Genomic DNA, 16,728 nt, shown 5'->3' with positions numbered 1-16,728 from the left:
ACTTGGATTTTACACATTGGCTTAGCATACAGTATAGAAATAACATAAACCAGAAAGGGTACTAAATCACTTGCCATTTGTCTTCCTAGTAAAAGGAATGATGACAATCCACAATTGTATTATAACAAGAAGTTTTCGTTCTTTCGTTGGTTAGGAAGTTTTCCAGTTTTTTTTTTCCCCCCTTTCCTCTCAGTGTATCCTGCAAATTAAATCTGGCTGAGGCAACAGATCCATTTTTTGAGTGTCTATATGAGCTTTGCTTCTTAGGAGATTGGGAGCAGCTCATCACTTCCCTTCTACCCTTTTCAGTTCAATGGCTTTATGTAGAGTTTAGCCTTAGGCCATTAAATAGGACTAAGGCAGGGGTGTCCAATCTTTTGACTTCCCTGGGCCACATTGGAAGAAGAAGAAGAGTTCATTGTCTTGAGCCACATATAAAATATACTAACACTGCCGGGCGCGGTGGCTCAAGCCTGTAATCCCAGCACTTTGGGAGGCTGAGACGGGCGGATCACAAGGTCAGGAGATCGAGACCATCCTGGCTAACACGGTGAAACCCCGTCTCTACTACAAAATACAAAAAACTAGCCGGGCGAGGTGGCGGGCGCCTGTGGTCCCAGCTACTCCGGAGGCTGAGGCAGGAGAATGGCGTAAACCCGGGAGGCGGAGCTTGCAGTGAGCTGAGATCCGGCCACTGCACTCCAGCCTGGGCGACAGAGCCAGACTCAGTCTCAAAAAAAAAAAAAAAAATATATATATATATATATATATACTAACACTAATGACAGTTGATGAGCTAAAAAAAAAAAGTAAAAACATCTCATAATGTTTTAAGAAAATTTATGGATTTGTGTTGGGCTGCTTTCAAAGCCATCGTGGGCCACGGGGTGTATAAGATTGGACTAAGGTTTCACGTCAGGCTGAGTTCCAAAGTAGTTCCTCCATCCATTCTGTGCAGTACCTTGGGTGACTTGTTTAACTTGTATTTTCTTATCTATAAAGTAGAGGGGATGATATCACATTCTTAAAGGGAATATTTTAAAGTTCATATTATCTTGGAACAGTGCCTCCTCATTTGTAGAAAATCTCAGTAAACCTTAGCTAGCTAAATTTTAATGGGTAATAGACAAAGCTCTTCTTTCATGATGCTAAAAATGCCTAAAAGTTAAGAGTTTTTTTTTTTTGTTTTTTTATTTTTAGAAGGAAAAGTTAGTTTAAATAAAATAAGCATTTAGTCATCGTGATATTGAAGTCTCTTCAGATCTCAGGCAGTCTTGGACAGATGAAGGCCTAAGACTTATGCTCTTTTTGCATGTCAGCTCATTCCTAGTTGCTGTCTTATAGCTAACACTTCATATTTACCCACACTGTGGCATTTCTCAAGGTTTGGAGCAAGTAGAAAACTTGGCTGCTATTTCTTCCTGAAGTTTCTCTTAGAAATAGGCTAGATCTGTGTGAAGAACCATATACTATCTTCCTCTCTTCTTCCCACCCTTCTTTTCTTCTTCCCTTCCTCCCTCCCTTCCTTCCTTCTCTCCTTCTTTTCTTTCTCCCCTCTCTCTTTCTTTCCATAAGCATTTATTAAGCACCTGTCAAGTATAAGGCATGGTTACATACTTGCCATGGTTACATACAACAGCAAGAACCATGGGTAGCCCAGAGACAAATCCTCACATTCTTCGGAGCACTCTCCCGGGGAGACATCCCTAGACATAGGCTGAGCTCCAGTCCAGAGCGGCCAAGGCAGCAGCCAATGCGCTGAGCAGATCCCACGCTGAGTGTCTTAAAGGCTTTCGGGGTTCTTGTAGTTTTTTTTCAGTTTTTATTTAAATTCAGAAAGATTCTACACACATGATTTTTTAAATTCAAGAACTTCTATTTCTAGGATATTTTCAACATATCTCTTCTTTGAAAGCTGACAGTACTGAAATGATGTCAGCAAAAGAAAAAAGCAATCAAAGCTTTTCCTGTTCTGTTCAACTATACATTTCTGAAATGGTAGTAAATTAGAATATCTTAAATCTGTATGTGACTCTTTTATCTAGCTTGGGGTAGAATATAATTGAGGATTTGACTTCTACTGATTTTTTTTGTGGGGTTTTATTCTATTCTTAAGAATGGTCCAGGCCGGGTGTGGTGGCTCATGCCTGTAATCCCAGCACTTTGGGAGGTCGAGGTGGGTGAATCACCTGAGGTCAGGAGTTCGAGACCAGCCTGGCCAACACGGTGAAACCCTGTCTCTACTAAAAATACAAAAATTAGTTGGGTGTGGTGGTGCATGCCTGTAGTCCCAGCTACTTGGGAGGCTGAGGCAGGAGAATCGCTTGAACCCGGGAGGCAGGGGTTGTAGTGAGCTGAGATCGTGCCACTGCACTCCATCCAGGGTGATAGAGTGAGACTCTATGTTAAAAGAAAGAAATAAAGAAAAAAAAAAGAATGGTCCAATTCTTAAGTATCTTGGAGTGTGCCACAATCTACTGTTTCCTCCTAAGATCTCTCTTCTTGGGGAAGTTAGAGGATCATCAGACATTTCTGTCCTTTCTGGTCCATAGGCACAGTGGGGCTGTTGGATTATGACCTGCCCTTTCCTGATCCCTTGGGTCCATGGGGCATACACACTTGGCAACCTGCCCAGGAATGCCCTATACATCTGAGTCTGGGTTGACCTTGAACAGTCTTCTAGGATCTCCTAAATTGTTATTTGCAGTTTGAATCAGGCCAGTTCAAAGGCCTCTTGAGGCTGGTGGGCTAGCTATAGGATAGCTGAAAGTCCTCAGCCACACTCTGGGAGGCCCTCCTCCCTGAGGTTTCCTTTGATGGAAGGGATGAAAATAGGCTAGGAAAATTACTCCTAGGAAATGAGCTTTGTAAGTACCTGAGATTTTTTTCCCCTCATTTAATCTTCCTAATAATCCTTACAAGGAGTGATATTCTATTGATAAACAATCAAGTTCAGAAGGGCTTAAGTAACTTGCCTCTGATGGGAGTAAGTAGTGCCTGCTTGTGTTGGTGATGCTCCTTGCACCTCACCCCACCCTGGGACCCACTCCCTGCCCTCCCTAACCAACCTCTGTCCTGGACTAGGTTCCAGTCTCCCTTGCCTTCTGGCTACCAGATGGGTTTGGCCAATGGGAGACACAGGAGAGTGGAGGGAGGATGGATGGAGAGAGAGAGAGAGGTCAGGGTATTTCTTTGCTCTCTTCTTGATGTGAGGCAATGCTGGCAGCAGCAGCTTCCTCATCAGTTACAGCTCCTGTTTTGCGGCCCCTCTCCAGGACTATAGCTCCCTTCCTTCACTCCTGTAAATTTAGGGGTGGTATTTTCTTCCCACTATTGCTAATACCAGCATTGATTCCCTGAACTCTGTCTACACCCCTGTAAATTGTTCCTTCACTTGAAGGCTTCAGTTTGCACGTACCATCTATTTAATCCTGGGAAGGACCTTAACTGATACAGTCATACCAAATTATAGTGGCTGCCTCCCTTGGAAAATCTCAGGACCTTTCCAATTAGAAGCAGCCACCTTCTGGAAAGTGTCTGCATCCACTTTCTACACTCAGAAATTAAAAAAATCCAGGACATGAGCCATGATTTGGTAGACTGCGAGATCTTTCAGGGCAGGAACACGGCCCTGAGCATTCTTGGACCCCCTACTTAGCCCAGCCCCAGGCATATAGGAGGTGGTTAATAAATGTTTCGTATGGAGGTTAGCACCCTTGGGCCCCCGAAAGTCTCCTGCCCGAGCTTCTTCCCGCCGGTTCTGCACTGCTCCACCGGCTGAGCTGCTGGCACCTGTAGGAGCTGGATCATCATGCTGACCAGCCGGTTTTTTCTTATTGTACTCCACAGAAGGAAGTTCATCCACGTGATTTTTTGCAGTACCCAGAAAGGGTGGGTACAGTGTGTTCCGTGGTGAAAAGCTTGTGAAGGAGGAATGCAGGTTTTAGAGTCTCACTCCACGTTGCTGCTATTCCTATTTGAGAATTGCCCCCCCACCACCGCCACTCCCCTACTCCCACAAAAGCCTTGAAATATTTTATTTATGTGGGATTACAGTCTATGCAACAATGAGACATGAGGAGGTGGCCATGAATAGCCCCTGAGTATGTTATACACTGAGACCTTTTCCAAAAGGCTGCAGAGGAATTATTTAGTCTAAGCAGCCAGGAGTCATGTGATTTCTTCAGAAACATTTACATCTGGGTAGGCCTGCTTTTTGAATATTCTTGGTGGGAAGCACTTTGAACCATAAAGGCACACTAAAAGACAATTGCTATGGAGACTGCGCCTCCACTATGCATTTATCTGAGTTCTCCGCCTGGGGCTCTTGAGCGTCCACAAGGTGTCCTGGGCACGCTGCTCTGGGGTGGGGGATCTGGGCGCGCCACAGTGTTGGGAGGCCACCCACTTGGGACCCTAGCTCGGGACTGTAAGCAGGAGGCATCCGCCCACGGTTTGGGCTCTGCGGATGTGTGTGCGTGTGGGAGTGGGACGACGGGGGGACATTCAGGGTGTGCGGCGCCCCCTCCCCCGCCTGTGCGGGGACCACGTGAAGAAGCGGCGCGTGGGGGCCCCTGGCGCGCAGCCGCGGTGGGTGACGGCGCGGCGTCTCGGGGGCCCCGTGTACTGGGCGTGTGTCTGCGTGTGAGTGTCTGGGAGGGTGCAGGGGCCCCGCGCCTCCCTGCTCTCCTCGTGCGTGTGCGTGTGTGTCCTCGGCCCAGCGCCCCGCCGAGTGGTGCCCGCGGCCGGGCGGGCGCGCGCCCGTGCGGGGTGTGTATGTGAGTGTGTGACAGTGTGTGTCAGGTGACTCGGGTCACGCAGTCTCTCTCTCTCTCTCCTCGGGGAGGAACTGCCGCGCTCCGGCTGACTCCTCCGCCGGCAGGCGGGGCGGGGGAGGGGGCTTCGGGCGCGCTGGGAACCGCGGGACCCGGACCTGGGCGCCGCCCGCTGGGGGACGCGCGGCCCCCGCTTCCGCCGGCCCCAGCCGAGCTCTAGACAAACCTCCGCTTCAGAAATAGGCTGCGGACGGCCGGCTAGGAGGCTTGGCCCCCACCCCGGGACCCCCGCCGTCCCCGGGCCGGCCGGCCGGTGGGCGCGATGAGCCAGGTGCTGGGGAAGCCGCAGCCGCAGGACGAGGACGACGCGGAGGAGGAGGAGGAGGAGGATGAGCTGGTGGGGCTAGCGGACTACGGAGACGGGCCCGACTCCTCGGACGCGGATCCGGACAGCGGCACAGAGGAGGGAGGTGAGCGCCCGGCCCCCGCGTCCTCGGCTCGCGCCCCTTTCCTCCTCTTGGCATCTTCCCGCCCCCAGACCGGCAGTGCGCTGGTCACCGACTTGGAGGGGGTCCAGGGGAGCGGAGTTGAGGGGTTGGGGTGGGGAGGGACGCCAGAAGCATGACCTCGAGCTGCCAAATGAGGGAGCGCGGTGCTGGTGGCGGAGGGGCAACCAGGATCGGTGGAAAAGGGGAAGGAGGGAGGAAGCGTCTGGGCCGGAGGAGCGCGCGCTTCTGCCCCTTTCAGAGCCGGTGCCTCCCGCGCCCCTCACCCCAAGTTCTCCGCAGCGTCTGGCGGTTGGGGAGGGGAGGGGACCACGGGCGCGTCCTGGGACCTCTCTCCCTTAACGGTGCTGTTGAAGCCAGGGTCAGATGTCGTGGCTAAAAAAAGGCAGCCGGCGGCAGCGTGACTGGCAGGGTCGTCGGCAGCTGCGGGTGTCAGTCTCGCCCCGCGTCGCCGCAGGAGGGGTCCACCCAGGTGTTGGCTGGGGAGACCCGCGGGGCGGCGGGGGGATGCTCGCCAAGCTGTTCTGGGAGTCGCCGAGTGGCCGCAGGTTTCCCGGGATCCACGCAAACACCGTTGTCAGGACACCTTATCTGCTCTCGGTATCACCACCTGGACATGGCAGTGCCTGCCCGGGAGGGAGCGCGCGGCGGGGTAATTCTTTGCCATTGAAGCAAACTCTTTTTCCTGTTCTAGAAGCGGGTTTTAGCAATCGTTCAGCTTGTGGGGGCTTCCTGCGTTTTCTTAAGGTCTAAGGAAGTTGAGAGCCTTTTGGTATTCCAGAAAGGTTAAACTTTTTTTAGTTTCCCTCAGAAGTGAGCAAAAGTTCCTTTATTGTAAGGTCACTTGGAAAGGTCAATAGAAAGCGGCTGTTAAACATGATGTTATTCTTAGTGAAACTTGTATGCATCCAAGAGAAGGAACTAACTTTAATGTTTCACACTGAAGAAATCGTGTGAGAGATACAAGTACCTTTGTGACTATTGATTTTTAAAGAACTTTTATTGAGAATTCACTGAACTTATTTTAAATTCTCTATACAAAGCTTTTCTCACGAGGGTAGTTTCAGTATTCTACATCTGGCAGGCACGACTTTCAATGAATCAGAAAGGAAATAAAGTTAACTATGCCTTGCACCTGGTAGATGAGAAAGCAGCCTTCCCACTATGAAAACACTTTTTCATAGTGTTTTCTCTCTTGGATGATTTGTGCTGATTCCTCATTTGCTTAAACTGATGTGTGCACCTTTGTGCTTTCTGTCTTGTGCACTCCCGGTAATTGGTCTTACCGTTGAGCACCAGGCCACATTTTTGTAGATAAAGCCTTTCAGCCCTTTTATTGGAGTCTCTAGAGCTACCTTCCGTAATTAAATTGTTCAGTCGCCTCATTATTATTCAAATTCCGTTGTTAGCTCCTCCCAGATTCTTAGAAGACTCCAGAGAGATGCAGAATAGGGATGTATTAGCAAGGTATTTGAAATGGTGGACACAGTAGGGTGTGTGTGGGATTCTCTTTTTTAAAAAAGAAAAACAGTGGGGGGTGGAGGGGCCATATCCAGGAGGGAAAGCCCTGTAATTTGATACTGTCCTGAGGCCTGGAGGGTCCAGAAAAAGTATTGGACCCCTCGTTTATTCTGCAGTTCTTTAAGTGGGCACTTTTAAAATTTGATTTGGGGACTTGAAATTGAAGTGAAATTAAAGCCCTGCTTGAGGGACGGGATTCCCGGAACAAAGGGCTTTCCCAGAGCCCAGACTTCCAGGCTCCTTAGCTGTTAACCTAAAGGCAAACTTGCCTGTAACTGATTTTTGGTGACTTGCATAATAAAATCCTTCTGAATGAGCTCTTGGGATCAGCTTGGGATCTTGCTATAAAAGGATTAAATGTATTTATATTGTGAGAAAAGCAACATGTTTGCTCGGCAAACTTTGCTTAAGCCTGGTTTCTGTCCACCTGGGCCTGCTGTGGATAGGTGGTCTGCTCAGATTTCCTCCATTATATTTTGACCTCTGTTCTTTCCAGATTTTCCTGGCTTTGACTTTCGGGTTTAGGCCTTGATGCAGAATCTCTGTCAGAACATTTGCTCTCTAGTGGCAGACAGGCTCCTCAGTCAGCAATTCCAGCGAGGACTGTTCCTGATGGCTGTCAGGGCAGCTGATATGGTCTGGGGAGTGAGGTTTGGGAGGGGGAGGTTGGGATTTGTGACTTCCCTTCCTGTGCGCTTCAAAAGGCTGATTCACGTGTTGCATTATAATCTTGTTTTATTTTTGGTAAAATTTACATTTACCGGTGAAACCCCATCTCTACTAAAAACAAACAAACAAACAAACAAACAAAAAAAATTAGCCGGCCGTGGTGGTGCGCGCCTGTAATCCCAGCTACTCAGGAGGCTGAGGCAGGTGAATTGCTTGAACCTGGCAGGCGGAGGTTGCAGTGAGCCAAGATTGCGCCATTGCACTCCAGCCTGGGCAACAAAGCAAGACTCCATCTCAAAAAAAAAAAAAAAAAATTTACATTTACCTACTCTCAAACTTAAGAAGTAGAATGTAGGAAAAAAAAAAAAGGACCTATTCTGAGAAAAGATATACTTTGAACCACTAGCAAAGCATTTCTGTAATGGACCCCTCTCCTCTTTCCCCTTCCTAGCTTGGTTTAGTGCCTGCACTTAGTGGAGACCTGGGGCTTTTCCCACTAAGTTCAGAAATCTACCCTGGCAGGTGGGAGGCTGAGGGTGGGATGTGGGACCAACTAGTCTTGCCAGTTAAGTTGCAAAGCAATTTATCAGGAGCTGTGCAAGAGAAGCGGACTGAAGGTGGCTATGTAAAGCAGTTTTCATTTCCCTCAGTCTGTGGGACTTATAAAGGAACCTCTGATCTTATTTTTAAACCGAGTGCGCCTTGTAAGTTTTACCACATTGTACTAAGTTTGAAAACATAGGGCAACTAAGGTGAGACTTAAATTGCACTTCTCTGGCTTCCACTCCATATTTTATTCATGAATAACAAAAGTGTTCTCAGGCACATTAGTTCTGTTAGGGCAGATTTGGGCACCTCTCAACCTTGCTTTCATGGTAGTTAATTACAGGTAAGGTGAGTCTCACCTTCAATCCCCACACTCCAGATAAAACTCCCAGAGGGGAGGCAATGGTTAGGCTGTTAAAAAAATTGCACCAAAAATAATGATTATTTTTAGATTCATGGACTTTAAATCTTTTAATAAATCACTGTGCTTTAAAAACTGTAATAACAAGGAAAGCAATTACAAGATCATATTTAATCAGAAAGTATAATTGTTTTCCCCCCAAAACCCCTCCCATTTTTTAGGAGAAACTTGGCTTAACGTAGCTGTTCACCCACAGTCCGGTGAAGTTCAGTCTTTGTCTTCATAGCAGCCTGTGCACACCGTTAGGGTCTGAAGAACTGACTGTGTGTAGGTTTCTGGAGGCATGAAAGATCCAGGGTCTTCCTTCCTGAAGGATGTAGATGGGGTGAATCCAGCAATTCATATATATATATATATATATATATATATATATATATTTTTTTTTTTTTTTTTTTTGAGACGGAGTCTCGCTCTGTCGCCCAGGCTGGAGTGCAGTGGCCGGATCTCAGCTCACTGCAAGCTCCACCTCCCGGGTTTGCACCATTCTCCTGCCTCAGCCTCCTGAGTAGCTGGGACTACAGGCGCCCGCCACTTCGCCCGGCTAAGTTTTTGTATTTTTTTTAGTAGAGACGGGGTTTCACCGTGTCAGCCAGGATGGTCTCGATCTCCTGACCTCGTGATCCGCCCGTCTCGGCCTCCCAAAGTGCTGGGATTACAGGCTTGAGCCACCGCGCCCGGCCTAATTCATATATATTAATCATTGGTCCATTAATGTCAGCTTTTTGTGGGGAAGGGACTGGGTCTCTCTATGTTGCCTACGCTGGTCTCGGACTTGTGGGCTCAAGCAATCCTCCTGCTTCAGCCTCCCAAGTAGCTAGGATTATAGGCATGCATGACTGCATGGCTTTTTCCTAAAATATTTAAAGATTATTAGTGACTTCACCTTTTCATTGTTCCTTGGAAGTAGAGATAATGGTTATACTGATACTGAAATCATGGCTCAGAGATACCAGGGGACTTTTCTACTGCCCTATCATGGGCTAGAAGTGAGCGAAGTTTAGAAGAGGATCAAGTGTGTTGAAATGTAAGCCCCTTTTCTTCTAATTCTGCCTTATCGGAAAAGAGCTGGGTTGACTACAGCTTTGGACACAGCTTCTCTCTTGGATTTGCTTCTGGCCCTGGAAATACAGAAGAGTTGGAACAGATGAAACTATGGAATAGTTTAACATGATGTGATCAAAGTTAAACTTTAGGTAAATACTTGTTTGAATGCCTGTATTTAGAGAGTATCTTTTTATATCAGACGTTTTATAAACCTGTGTCAGTGATTCAGGGCATCAGAGAATACTAACTCTCTACTTTTATTAGCGATCTCTTCCATTTTAATACTAGATAGAGGGTAGTCTAATGGAAACAGGAGGCATAAACAAACAACAAGTTCTGGATAAGAGCTGATGGCTTTGGGTTTGAGAGATCATCTTTTGTCTTTCAAAGATAACCGAGTCTGCCCCAAGTTCACCACCGTGTTATTCAATCCTCCCCCAGCCCATAGCAAATGCTGGTGACAGTTTCACTTTTAGCATAGCCACTTCGTTCCTGCTCATTTTCTTCTTTCTTTCCTTCTTTTGAGATGGAGCCTCACTCTGTTGCCCACACTGGAGTGCAGTGGCGTGATCTCAGCTCACTGCAGCCTGTACCTTCTGGGTACATGTGATTCTCCTGCCTCAGCCTCCCCAATAGGTAGGATTGATTACAGGTGCCCACCACAACACCCAGCTAATTTTTGTATTTTTAGTAGAAATGAGGTTTCACCATCTTGGCCAGGCCGGTCTTGAACTCCTGACCTCAAGTGATCTGCCTGCCTTGGCCTCCCAAAGTGCTGGGATTACAGGCATGAGCCACCGCACCAGGCCTCTTCTTTCTTTCTTCTCTACCTCCTTTATTCTTTTGGTATTCTTTTATTTTTTTAAAAAATATTTTTGTTCTCCCTCCTGTGCCATAGCCTTAGAGCTCTCTTGTAATGGCCTTTCCTAGTTCTGCTGTGACACTCAAAAGACAAAAAGATTTTTCACTTCTGGGCTACAGGGTCCAGGGTGCTTGCTGGTCGACCTTCTCCTCTTGTGGTCCTCCGAGAAAGACTTCGGCTCCGTTTCTCAGTGTGTAAAATAGAGGACTGCATAAAGCCAACCTTAGTGCACTCTCAAAGTGATGGTTAAAAAGTTTGTAAGAAGGCACATTAGTAAATCAGAACATATTAGTGAAACGGGAAAAGTTCCCTTGTCCCCCTCGCAGGGTGTGTGATGGGGGTCTGGCGTGATTCTTCAGTGTTCCCCTCCTCAGACCTCTAGGGGAGCACACAGATGGGCAGACTATGGGGTTCCAACTCCACGGCAGTGTCTAGGGGTGGATGTTTACAGCTCCTGAAGCCCCAGTGGGCATGTGTTACAGGGTGCTCTTTTAGTTTTGCTGTCTATGGGCTTGTGTTAACCAGCTCAGTCAGACCCTCTGCCTTGTCACAAGGACAGAGTGCTTTCTGTATCCTGGGTTTTTGCCGTGGAGTACCGGAAGAATCGGATCACACCTGGGCTTGGAGAATGAGTGCAAGACTTTATTTAGTAGAAGTAGCTCTCAGCATATGGGGGAGCCAGAAGAGAGATGGTTTTCCCCTGGAGTCAGGCACCTGTTTTCTGACTACTCTGGCCAACCTGGTGTGCTTCCAACGTCCTCTCGACGTCTAGCGGCTTGAATCTTCTTCCACCCATCCGCTCCTCTTGATTTCCAGCCGCTTGTGTGTTCCTCCACTGATGTGCTCCTCTCGATGTCCAGCTGCTGCTGTGTCTGCCTTGCTAGGCTCTTGGGTTTTTATAGGCACAGGACAGGGATGTGGCAGGCCAGGGTGGTCTTGCAACATTTGGGCTGGAAATGCCTGACCTCACCTAGGCCTGTGGGGGTGCAGCCCTAGCCAGGGACCACGCCCTCCTCTCTACCTGGCACTTCCCTTCTCCCTTCCAAATCATTTAAAGGGACCACACCCTTCCCTTCCCAGCACTCCCCTTATCATTAGGACTGCTACTGAATACATATGTTAAGGAAATATTCATATGTGGTATTTATCATGTTTTTAAGTTATCTGCCAGTGTGATTTGAGAGGATTTCATAAAGATTTAGTTTTCATGCATAAATAAAAGAATCACCTTCAAAAATCTTTATGCCTTTGAAAAATATGTGTTCTGTTTGCATTTAATTTTCCCTGCTAAGTAGTTAATCAAATGAACGGTGAATCTTCATGATTTTTGCATAGCTCTTGTTAGTAGTAGTATTATTATTCATATGATTCATTCTCACTTGGGTTAGAATTTGTTATTGAACTCCTGGGTCTTGAATGTGTAAGTCGTTCCATTGATCAACATAAGCTCCAGAAATTTAAAGGAGCAAGTAGAAACACACCAGAGGCCTCTTCCTAAAACCGAAAGCACATAGAGGCTTAAGCCTTTGTTGATCCCACAGAATACTAATAGCGAAGAAATTCTAATTTTCCCTTAAGGTTGAATGAGCCTCTTACTATAGTCACATTCCACTGAAGACCCTCTTGTTGCCTAGGCTTGGAGTGGGAAAAAAGGAAGGGGAGTGAGTGTGTGTGTTTCTGTGCCTGTGTATGTGTCCTTGTGTGTCTGTGTGCGTGTCCATGTGTATGCTGATAGAGGAGGAAATGAAGGCTCATGGGCAAGGGGACATGTATGGGGTCACATAGCTAGTAGATGGAGAGCTGGGACTTGAACCCTAGTCTGACACTAACACCGTGCTTTTTCAGCCATTCCACTTGCCATCACTTCGCCACTATGTTATCTTAATTCTTGCATTAAATAGTTTATTTTCCTGTTTTGAGCCTGTTCAAACATGTTACCTCTCAGAGAACTCTCCTTAATTATAATAGTTCTCAATCGTATAATGCACTAGAATTTGTGAAGTGCGTTTCATATGATCTCTCATTCTTCCCGGAGAGACCCTTGAGCTTAGGATGGCAGGGCCAGCCTTAAGAGCTGTGTAAGGAGGTGAACACTGGCTTTCAATTCCCATTTTCCTGATTTCTGGTTTCTTCTTTGTTGTAAGCATTCCTCACCCTCAGATCAGTCAGGCGGGGTCCCCAGGCAGCCCTGTTGTACTCAAAGCACTAATCCATCTTTTTCTCCCTTCTTTTTCTATTTACTAAGGCCTGTTGGTTTTTGACAGGGCTCTGCTGGTTACTGGATAATTCCGGATTAAGTGATTAGCCTTCAGGTATTAAAGATTGATATGGCCCAATTTGATGACCCCTCCCCATAGTGCTGTTCCTTGGGTGATTGAATTTCCTGGGGTCTACAGCAGTCCAGTTTGAAGGCTGGGATCTTTGGGCAATCTGGGTATTGATAGCACCGAGTGTAGGAGATATGAGGTCTGTTTGGTGTCCCTGACCACAGTAAATAAACCTTCACCTAGGCATAAAGCTGATCCTCTTGATACCCAGTTCCAAGTGCTGATCTGGGCCAAAGTCAGACATGAAGTTTCTTTTTAAAGCTTCAGTTAATTTAGCCTCAAATTCTGCTCAGTCACTTTCACGTAATCATCTCAACAAACATCTATTGAGTGTTTGCTGTGGGTAAGCACTGCGGCCTCAGTTTGTTTTAACAACAATTTTAATTTTGTTAAGTTACAAACTGCAAAATCATGTGTTCATATTTTTCTGTACTTTGTGTTACACAGGCTATTGGGCCCAAATGTTAGACTAATAGGAATACAGCCCCCTTTGGAATATAATATTAAAATTTTATAGAAAGGCAGAAGTTGCTTACCAATACCTAATACCCCTTCAAATGGCAACTGTTTTTTATTCTTCAAGTATGTGTGTAATAACCCATATGGGAAAAACGGCAAAAGGCCACATTGATGTTTTCTGAATATAGAGAATAAAGATTTAAATCAAGAAGTTGTCAGGCGCAGTGGCTGATGCCTGTAATCCCGACACTTTGGGATGCCAAGGTGGGAGGATTGCTTGAGCCCAGGTGTTCAAGACCAACCTGGGCAACATGGCGAGACCCTGCTTCTAACTACCGCCCCCCCCCCGAAAAAAATTAAAAAATTAAAAAATTAGCCAGGTGTGGTGGAGGTGGTGTGTCCTCGCTACTTGGGAGGCTGAGGCAGGAGGATCACTTGAGCCCAGGAGTTTCAGGCTGCAGTGAGCTGTGATTGAGCCACTCACTGAATTCTAGCCCGAGTGACAGAGTGAGACCCTCTCTCGCAAAAAAAGAAAAAAAGAAAAAGAAAAAGAAAACCAATCAGGAAGTCTGTTATCATCCATGGCCATACACACACACACACACACACACACACACACACACACAGAGCTATATATATAAAATGTATATATCCCCAGGTAAAGACCACTTTGTTGCCTTATAATATTCCACAGACATAAAGGTTCTTAATGCCTGGATGTTCCCTAAGTACCTTTGAATTGGTACTTTATGTCTTGACAGTTTTTTAAAATGTCATTATGGTAAAAGCACCTAACATGAGATCTGCCTTAAGTTTTTAAGCATACAATATGCTATTGTAGGTACCCTGTTGTATATCAGATCTCTAGAGCTTACTCAGCCTGCTTGACTGAAACATCATGGCCATTGATGAGTACCTGCATGGGAGGCGTCATTGATATTTGTAAAGGATGAGTGTTACCACCTTGAGACATGACACTGTGTGCTATGTAGGCAGTCAGTAAATGGCAACCGCTGGTTGATGAGAGGTTGGAGTGGGTTAATTTTTGAGCTGTGGCCAAGGCTAAAACTCCTCAAATAATGCCCTCACTTTCACCCAACGAAGTCAGGGGAAAGGACCATCAGGCATGGGCTAGCTCAGCAGCCTCCATTCCCTGCTTCAAGCCTGTCACATTCTTACCTCCCTTCTGAGGCCCTGGGTCCTTTCCCAATGTAAGCTGCAGACCAGCAAGCCCCTCAGACTCAACAAGTTCAAATACTTTTTCAGCTCCGTCCCCCTAACCTTCTTGGTGAATGGGCTGCCAGGTCAGGAACCCAGGGCTTCTGTCTCTTTTGTCCCCCATGCCTAATGTGACACGGATTTGAGCTCACAAGTCCATTTCTTCTGCCTGTTTCCACAGCCTGTGCCTTAGTTCTTTGTCATTCATGTTCTAGAACAACCTCCTAATTCCATCCTGGCTCCCGCAAGGGAGTGTTTCTGGAGTGAATTTAATGAAATGTAAATCACATTAATCTCCCCTTAAAATCCTTAGTGATTTCCAGGCCGGGCTTGGTGGCTCACGCCTGTAATCCCAGCACTTTGGGAGGCGGAGGCTGGCGGATCATGAGGTCAGGAGTTCAAGACCACCCTGGCCAACATGGTGAAACCTCGTCTCTACTAAAAATACAAAAATTAGCCAGGCGTGCTGGTGTGTGCCTGTAATCCCAGCTACTCGAGAGGCTGAGGCAGGAGAATTGCTTGAACCTGGGAGGTGGAGGTTGCAGTGAGCTGAGATTACACCACTGCACTCTAGCCTGGGCGACAGAGCAAGACTCTGTCCCCCTACTCCCCCCTAAAAAATTCTGAGGATTTCCTCAATGCTTTAGGGTAAAATCCAAACATCCCAGCATCACACTCCTGAGCTAGCCAGTCACCTCTCCATCAACCAATTTCTTCAAAGATATGTATTGAACTCATGCCATGTGCTACCTTGTATTTTGCCTGTGCATATGTGAGAGAGACAAACAAAAAACAAGTAAACAAACAGGAAGACAAACTTACTAAAGATGGACTATTAATAGTAATAAGGACTATTAAAAAGGCACAGGGTTATGGCCCAGGAAGTGATAGTGCCTGATTTAGCAGTGGGGGTGACATTGCAGCTGGGCTGAACTGGAGAAGGAGCTCTTTTAGGTGGGGGGAAGAGCAAGGTGAGACCCTGAGGTGAGGAACCTTCTGGAAGGCCAGTGTTGCTGGAGGAGAGGGAACAAGTGGAGAAGATGAACCAGGCATGGGTGAGGGGGAGAAGAAGGCATTTGGATTTTATTCTAAATGCTGTGGGGGGCTGGGCAAGGTGGTTCACACCTGTTATCCCAGCACTTTGGGAGGCTGGGGCAGATGGATTACCCGAGGTCAGGAGTTCGAGACCAGCCTGGTTAACATGGTGAAACCCTGTCTACTAAAAATATAAAAATTAGCTGAGTGTGGTGTCAGGTGCCTGTAATCCTAGCTACTCGGAAGACTGAGGCAGGAGAATCGCTTGAACCCAGGAGGCAGAGGTTGCAGTGAGCTGAGATCATGCCACAGCACTCTAGCCTGGGCAATAGAGCAAGACTGTGTCTCAAAAAAAAAAAAAAAAAAAATGCTGTGGGGAAGCCCCTGGATAGTGTTGCCTCATCTTGCCTTCAAACTGCATTCCCTAACCTCCAGTTTCCTGAACTTGCAAATCTCTTCCTGGAACAACCTTTCCCTCATTCATCTGGTCCATGCCTCCTCTTCTTTAAGACTCAGATACTACTCCTCCAGGGAGCCTCTCTCAGTGCCTAGAACACCTAGCTGGCTGTGCATGGTAATTGCCAGTTTCTCATGTCTGTATTCCCCTCTGATTGCTGGGAGATGAATTGTTTTTCTTTGTATCTGCAGCCCTGCCTCACGCTTGGCCAGTGTTCAGGGAACCTTCCTGAAATGAGAACAAACTGCCCTCTTGTACATTTCATCTCACTACAGCAACTTCCTGGGTAGGTTGAAGGGGAGCCCTCCCATAGCAGATTTTTAAAGACTTGTCCCCTGATTGCTCCTTTCAGTGGGGCTGTCATCTTTCATTCTCTTTTGCCTGCCTAGAAGCCTGAGACAGAGCTTAATGCTTAGGGAGGTGTCGGTGGAGAAAGCCCAGCCTTCTGCAGGAGGCTGAGAGGCTGAGGTGCCTCCCTTACTGGCATAAGCTCTCTGCCTCTACCACGCCTATTGTAGAGTGAGACCCTTTGGGGAACTCAGAGCTGTACTGTAGGGAATTTTTTTTTTTTAAGTGCCTGTAGTTGAACCCTGGATCCTCAGATTAACGCTTTACTGGGGCTAAGCTACCCGGGCTCTATGAGAAGATACTTGAGGAGAGGGTGGGAGGAGATTAGAGGGAAGATTTTTGTCAGCAGTCCATTTCTGACATGTAAGAAACCTTTCCTGATGTAAAGTTGTGGCCTACAACATTTTTTACCCTGGCCCACAGTAAAAAACATTTATACTCTGAACGAGTACCCACATACATGTAAATAAACCCAAGAAAGTTTCACTAAGCCGTATTTTTACTCTTATGCTATACTATGTGCTCCAATATTTTCTAGAT

At 46.9% G+C, this 16,728-nt stretch overlaps 1 protein-coding gene across 3 annotated transcripts in view; it reads left to right on the top strand.

Annotated features, from left to right (window-relative positions):
* The first annotated feature begins 4,615 nt into the window (after positions 1-4,615).
* The window catches only part of RRAGD (Ras related GTP binding D), a 44,766-nt gene continuing 32,653 nt past the window's right edge, over positions 4,616-16,728 (top strand). Inside the window, exon 1 of one of the 3 annotated variants that reach the window (XM_003897901.4) lies at positions 4,616-5,245. In XM_003897901.4, coding sequence (XP_003897950.1) covers positions 5,098-5,245 — 148 coding nt within the window. In that variant the 5' untranslated portion in view covers positions 4,616-5,097. Of the gene's footprint in view, positions 5,246-5,575; positions 5,934-16,728 lie in introns of those variants that run through there. The other 2 variants (XM_017958103.3, XM_009205652.4) reach the window with 2 other exon arrangements.

The sequence above is a fragment of the Papio anubis genome, chromosome 6, assembly GCF_008728515.1.
Source record: "Papio anubis isolate 15944 chromosome 6, Panubis1.0, whole genome shotgun sequence".
Lineage (NCBI taxonomy): Eukaryota > Metazoa > Chordata > Mammalia > Primates > Cercopithecidae > Papio > Papio anubis.
Note: the sequence above shows the minus strand (reverse complement) of the source record. Positions and strands in the feature narration are given on the sequence as shown.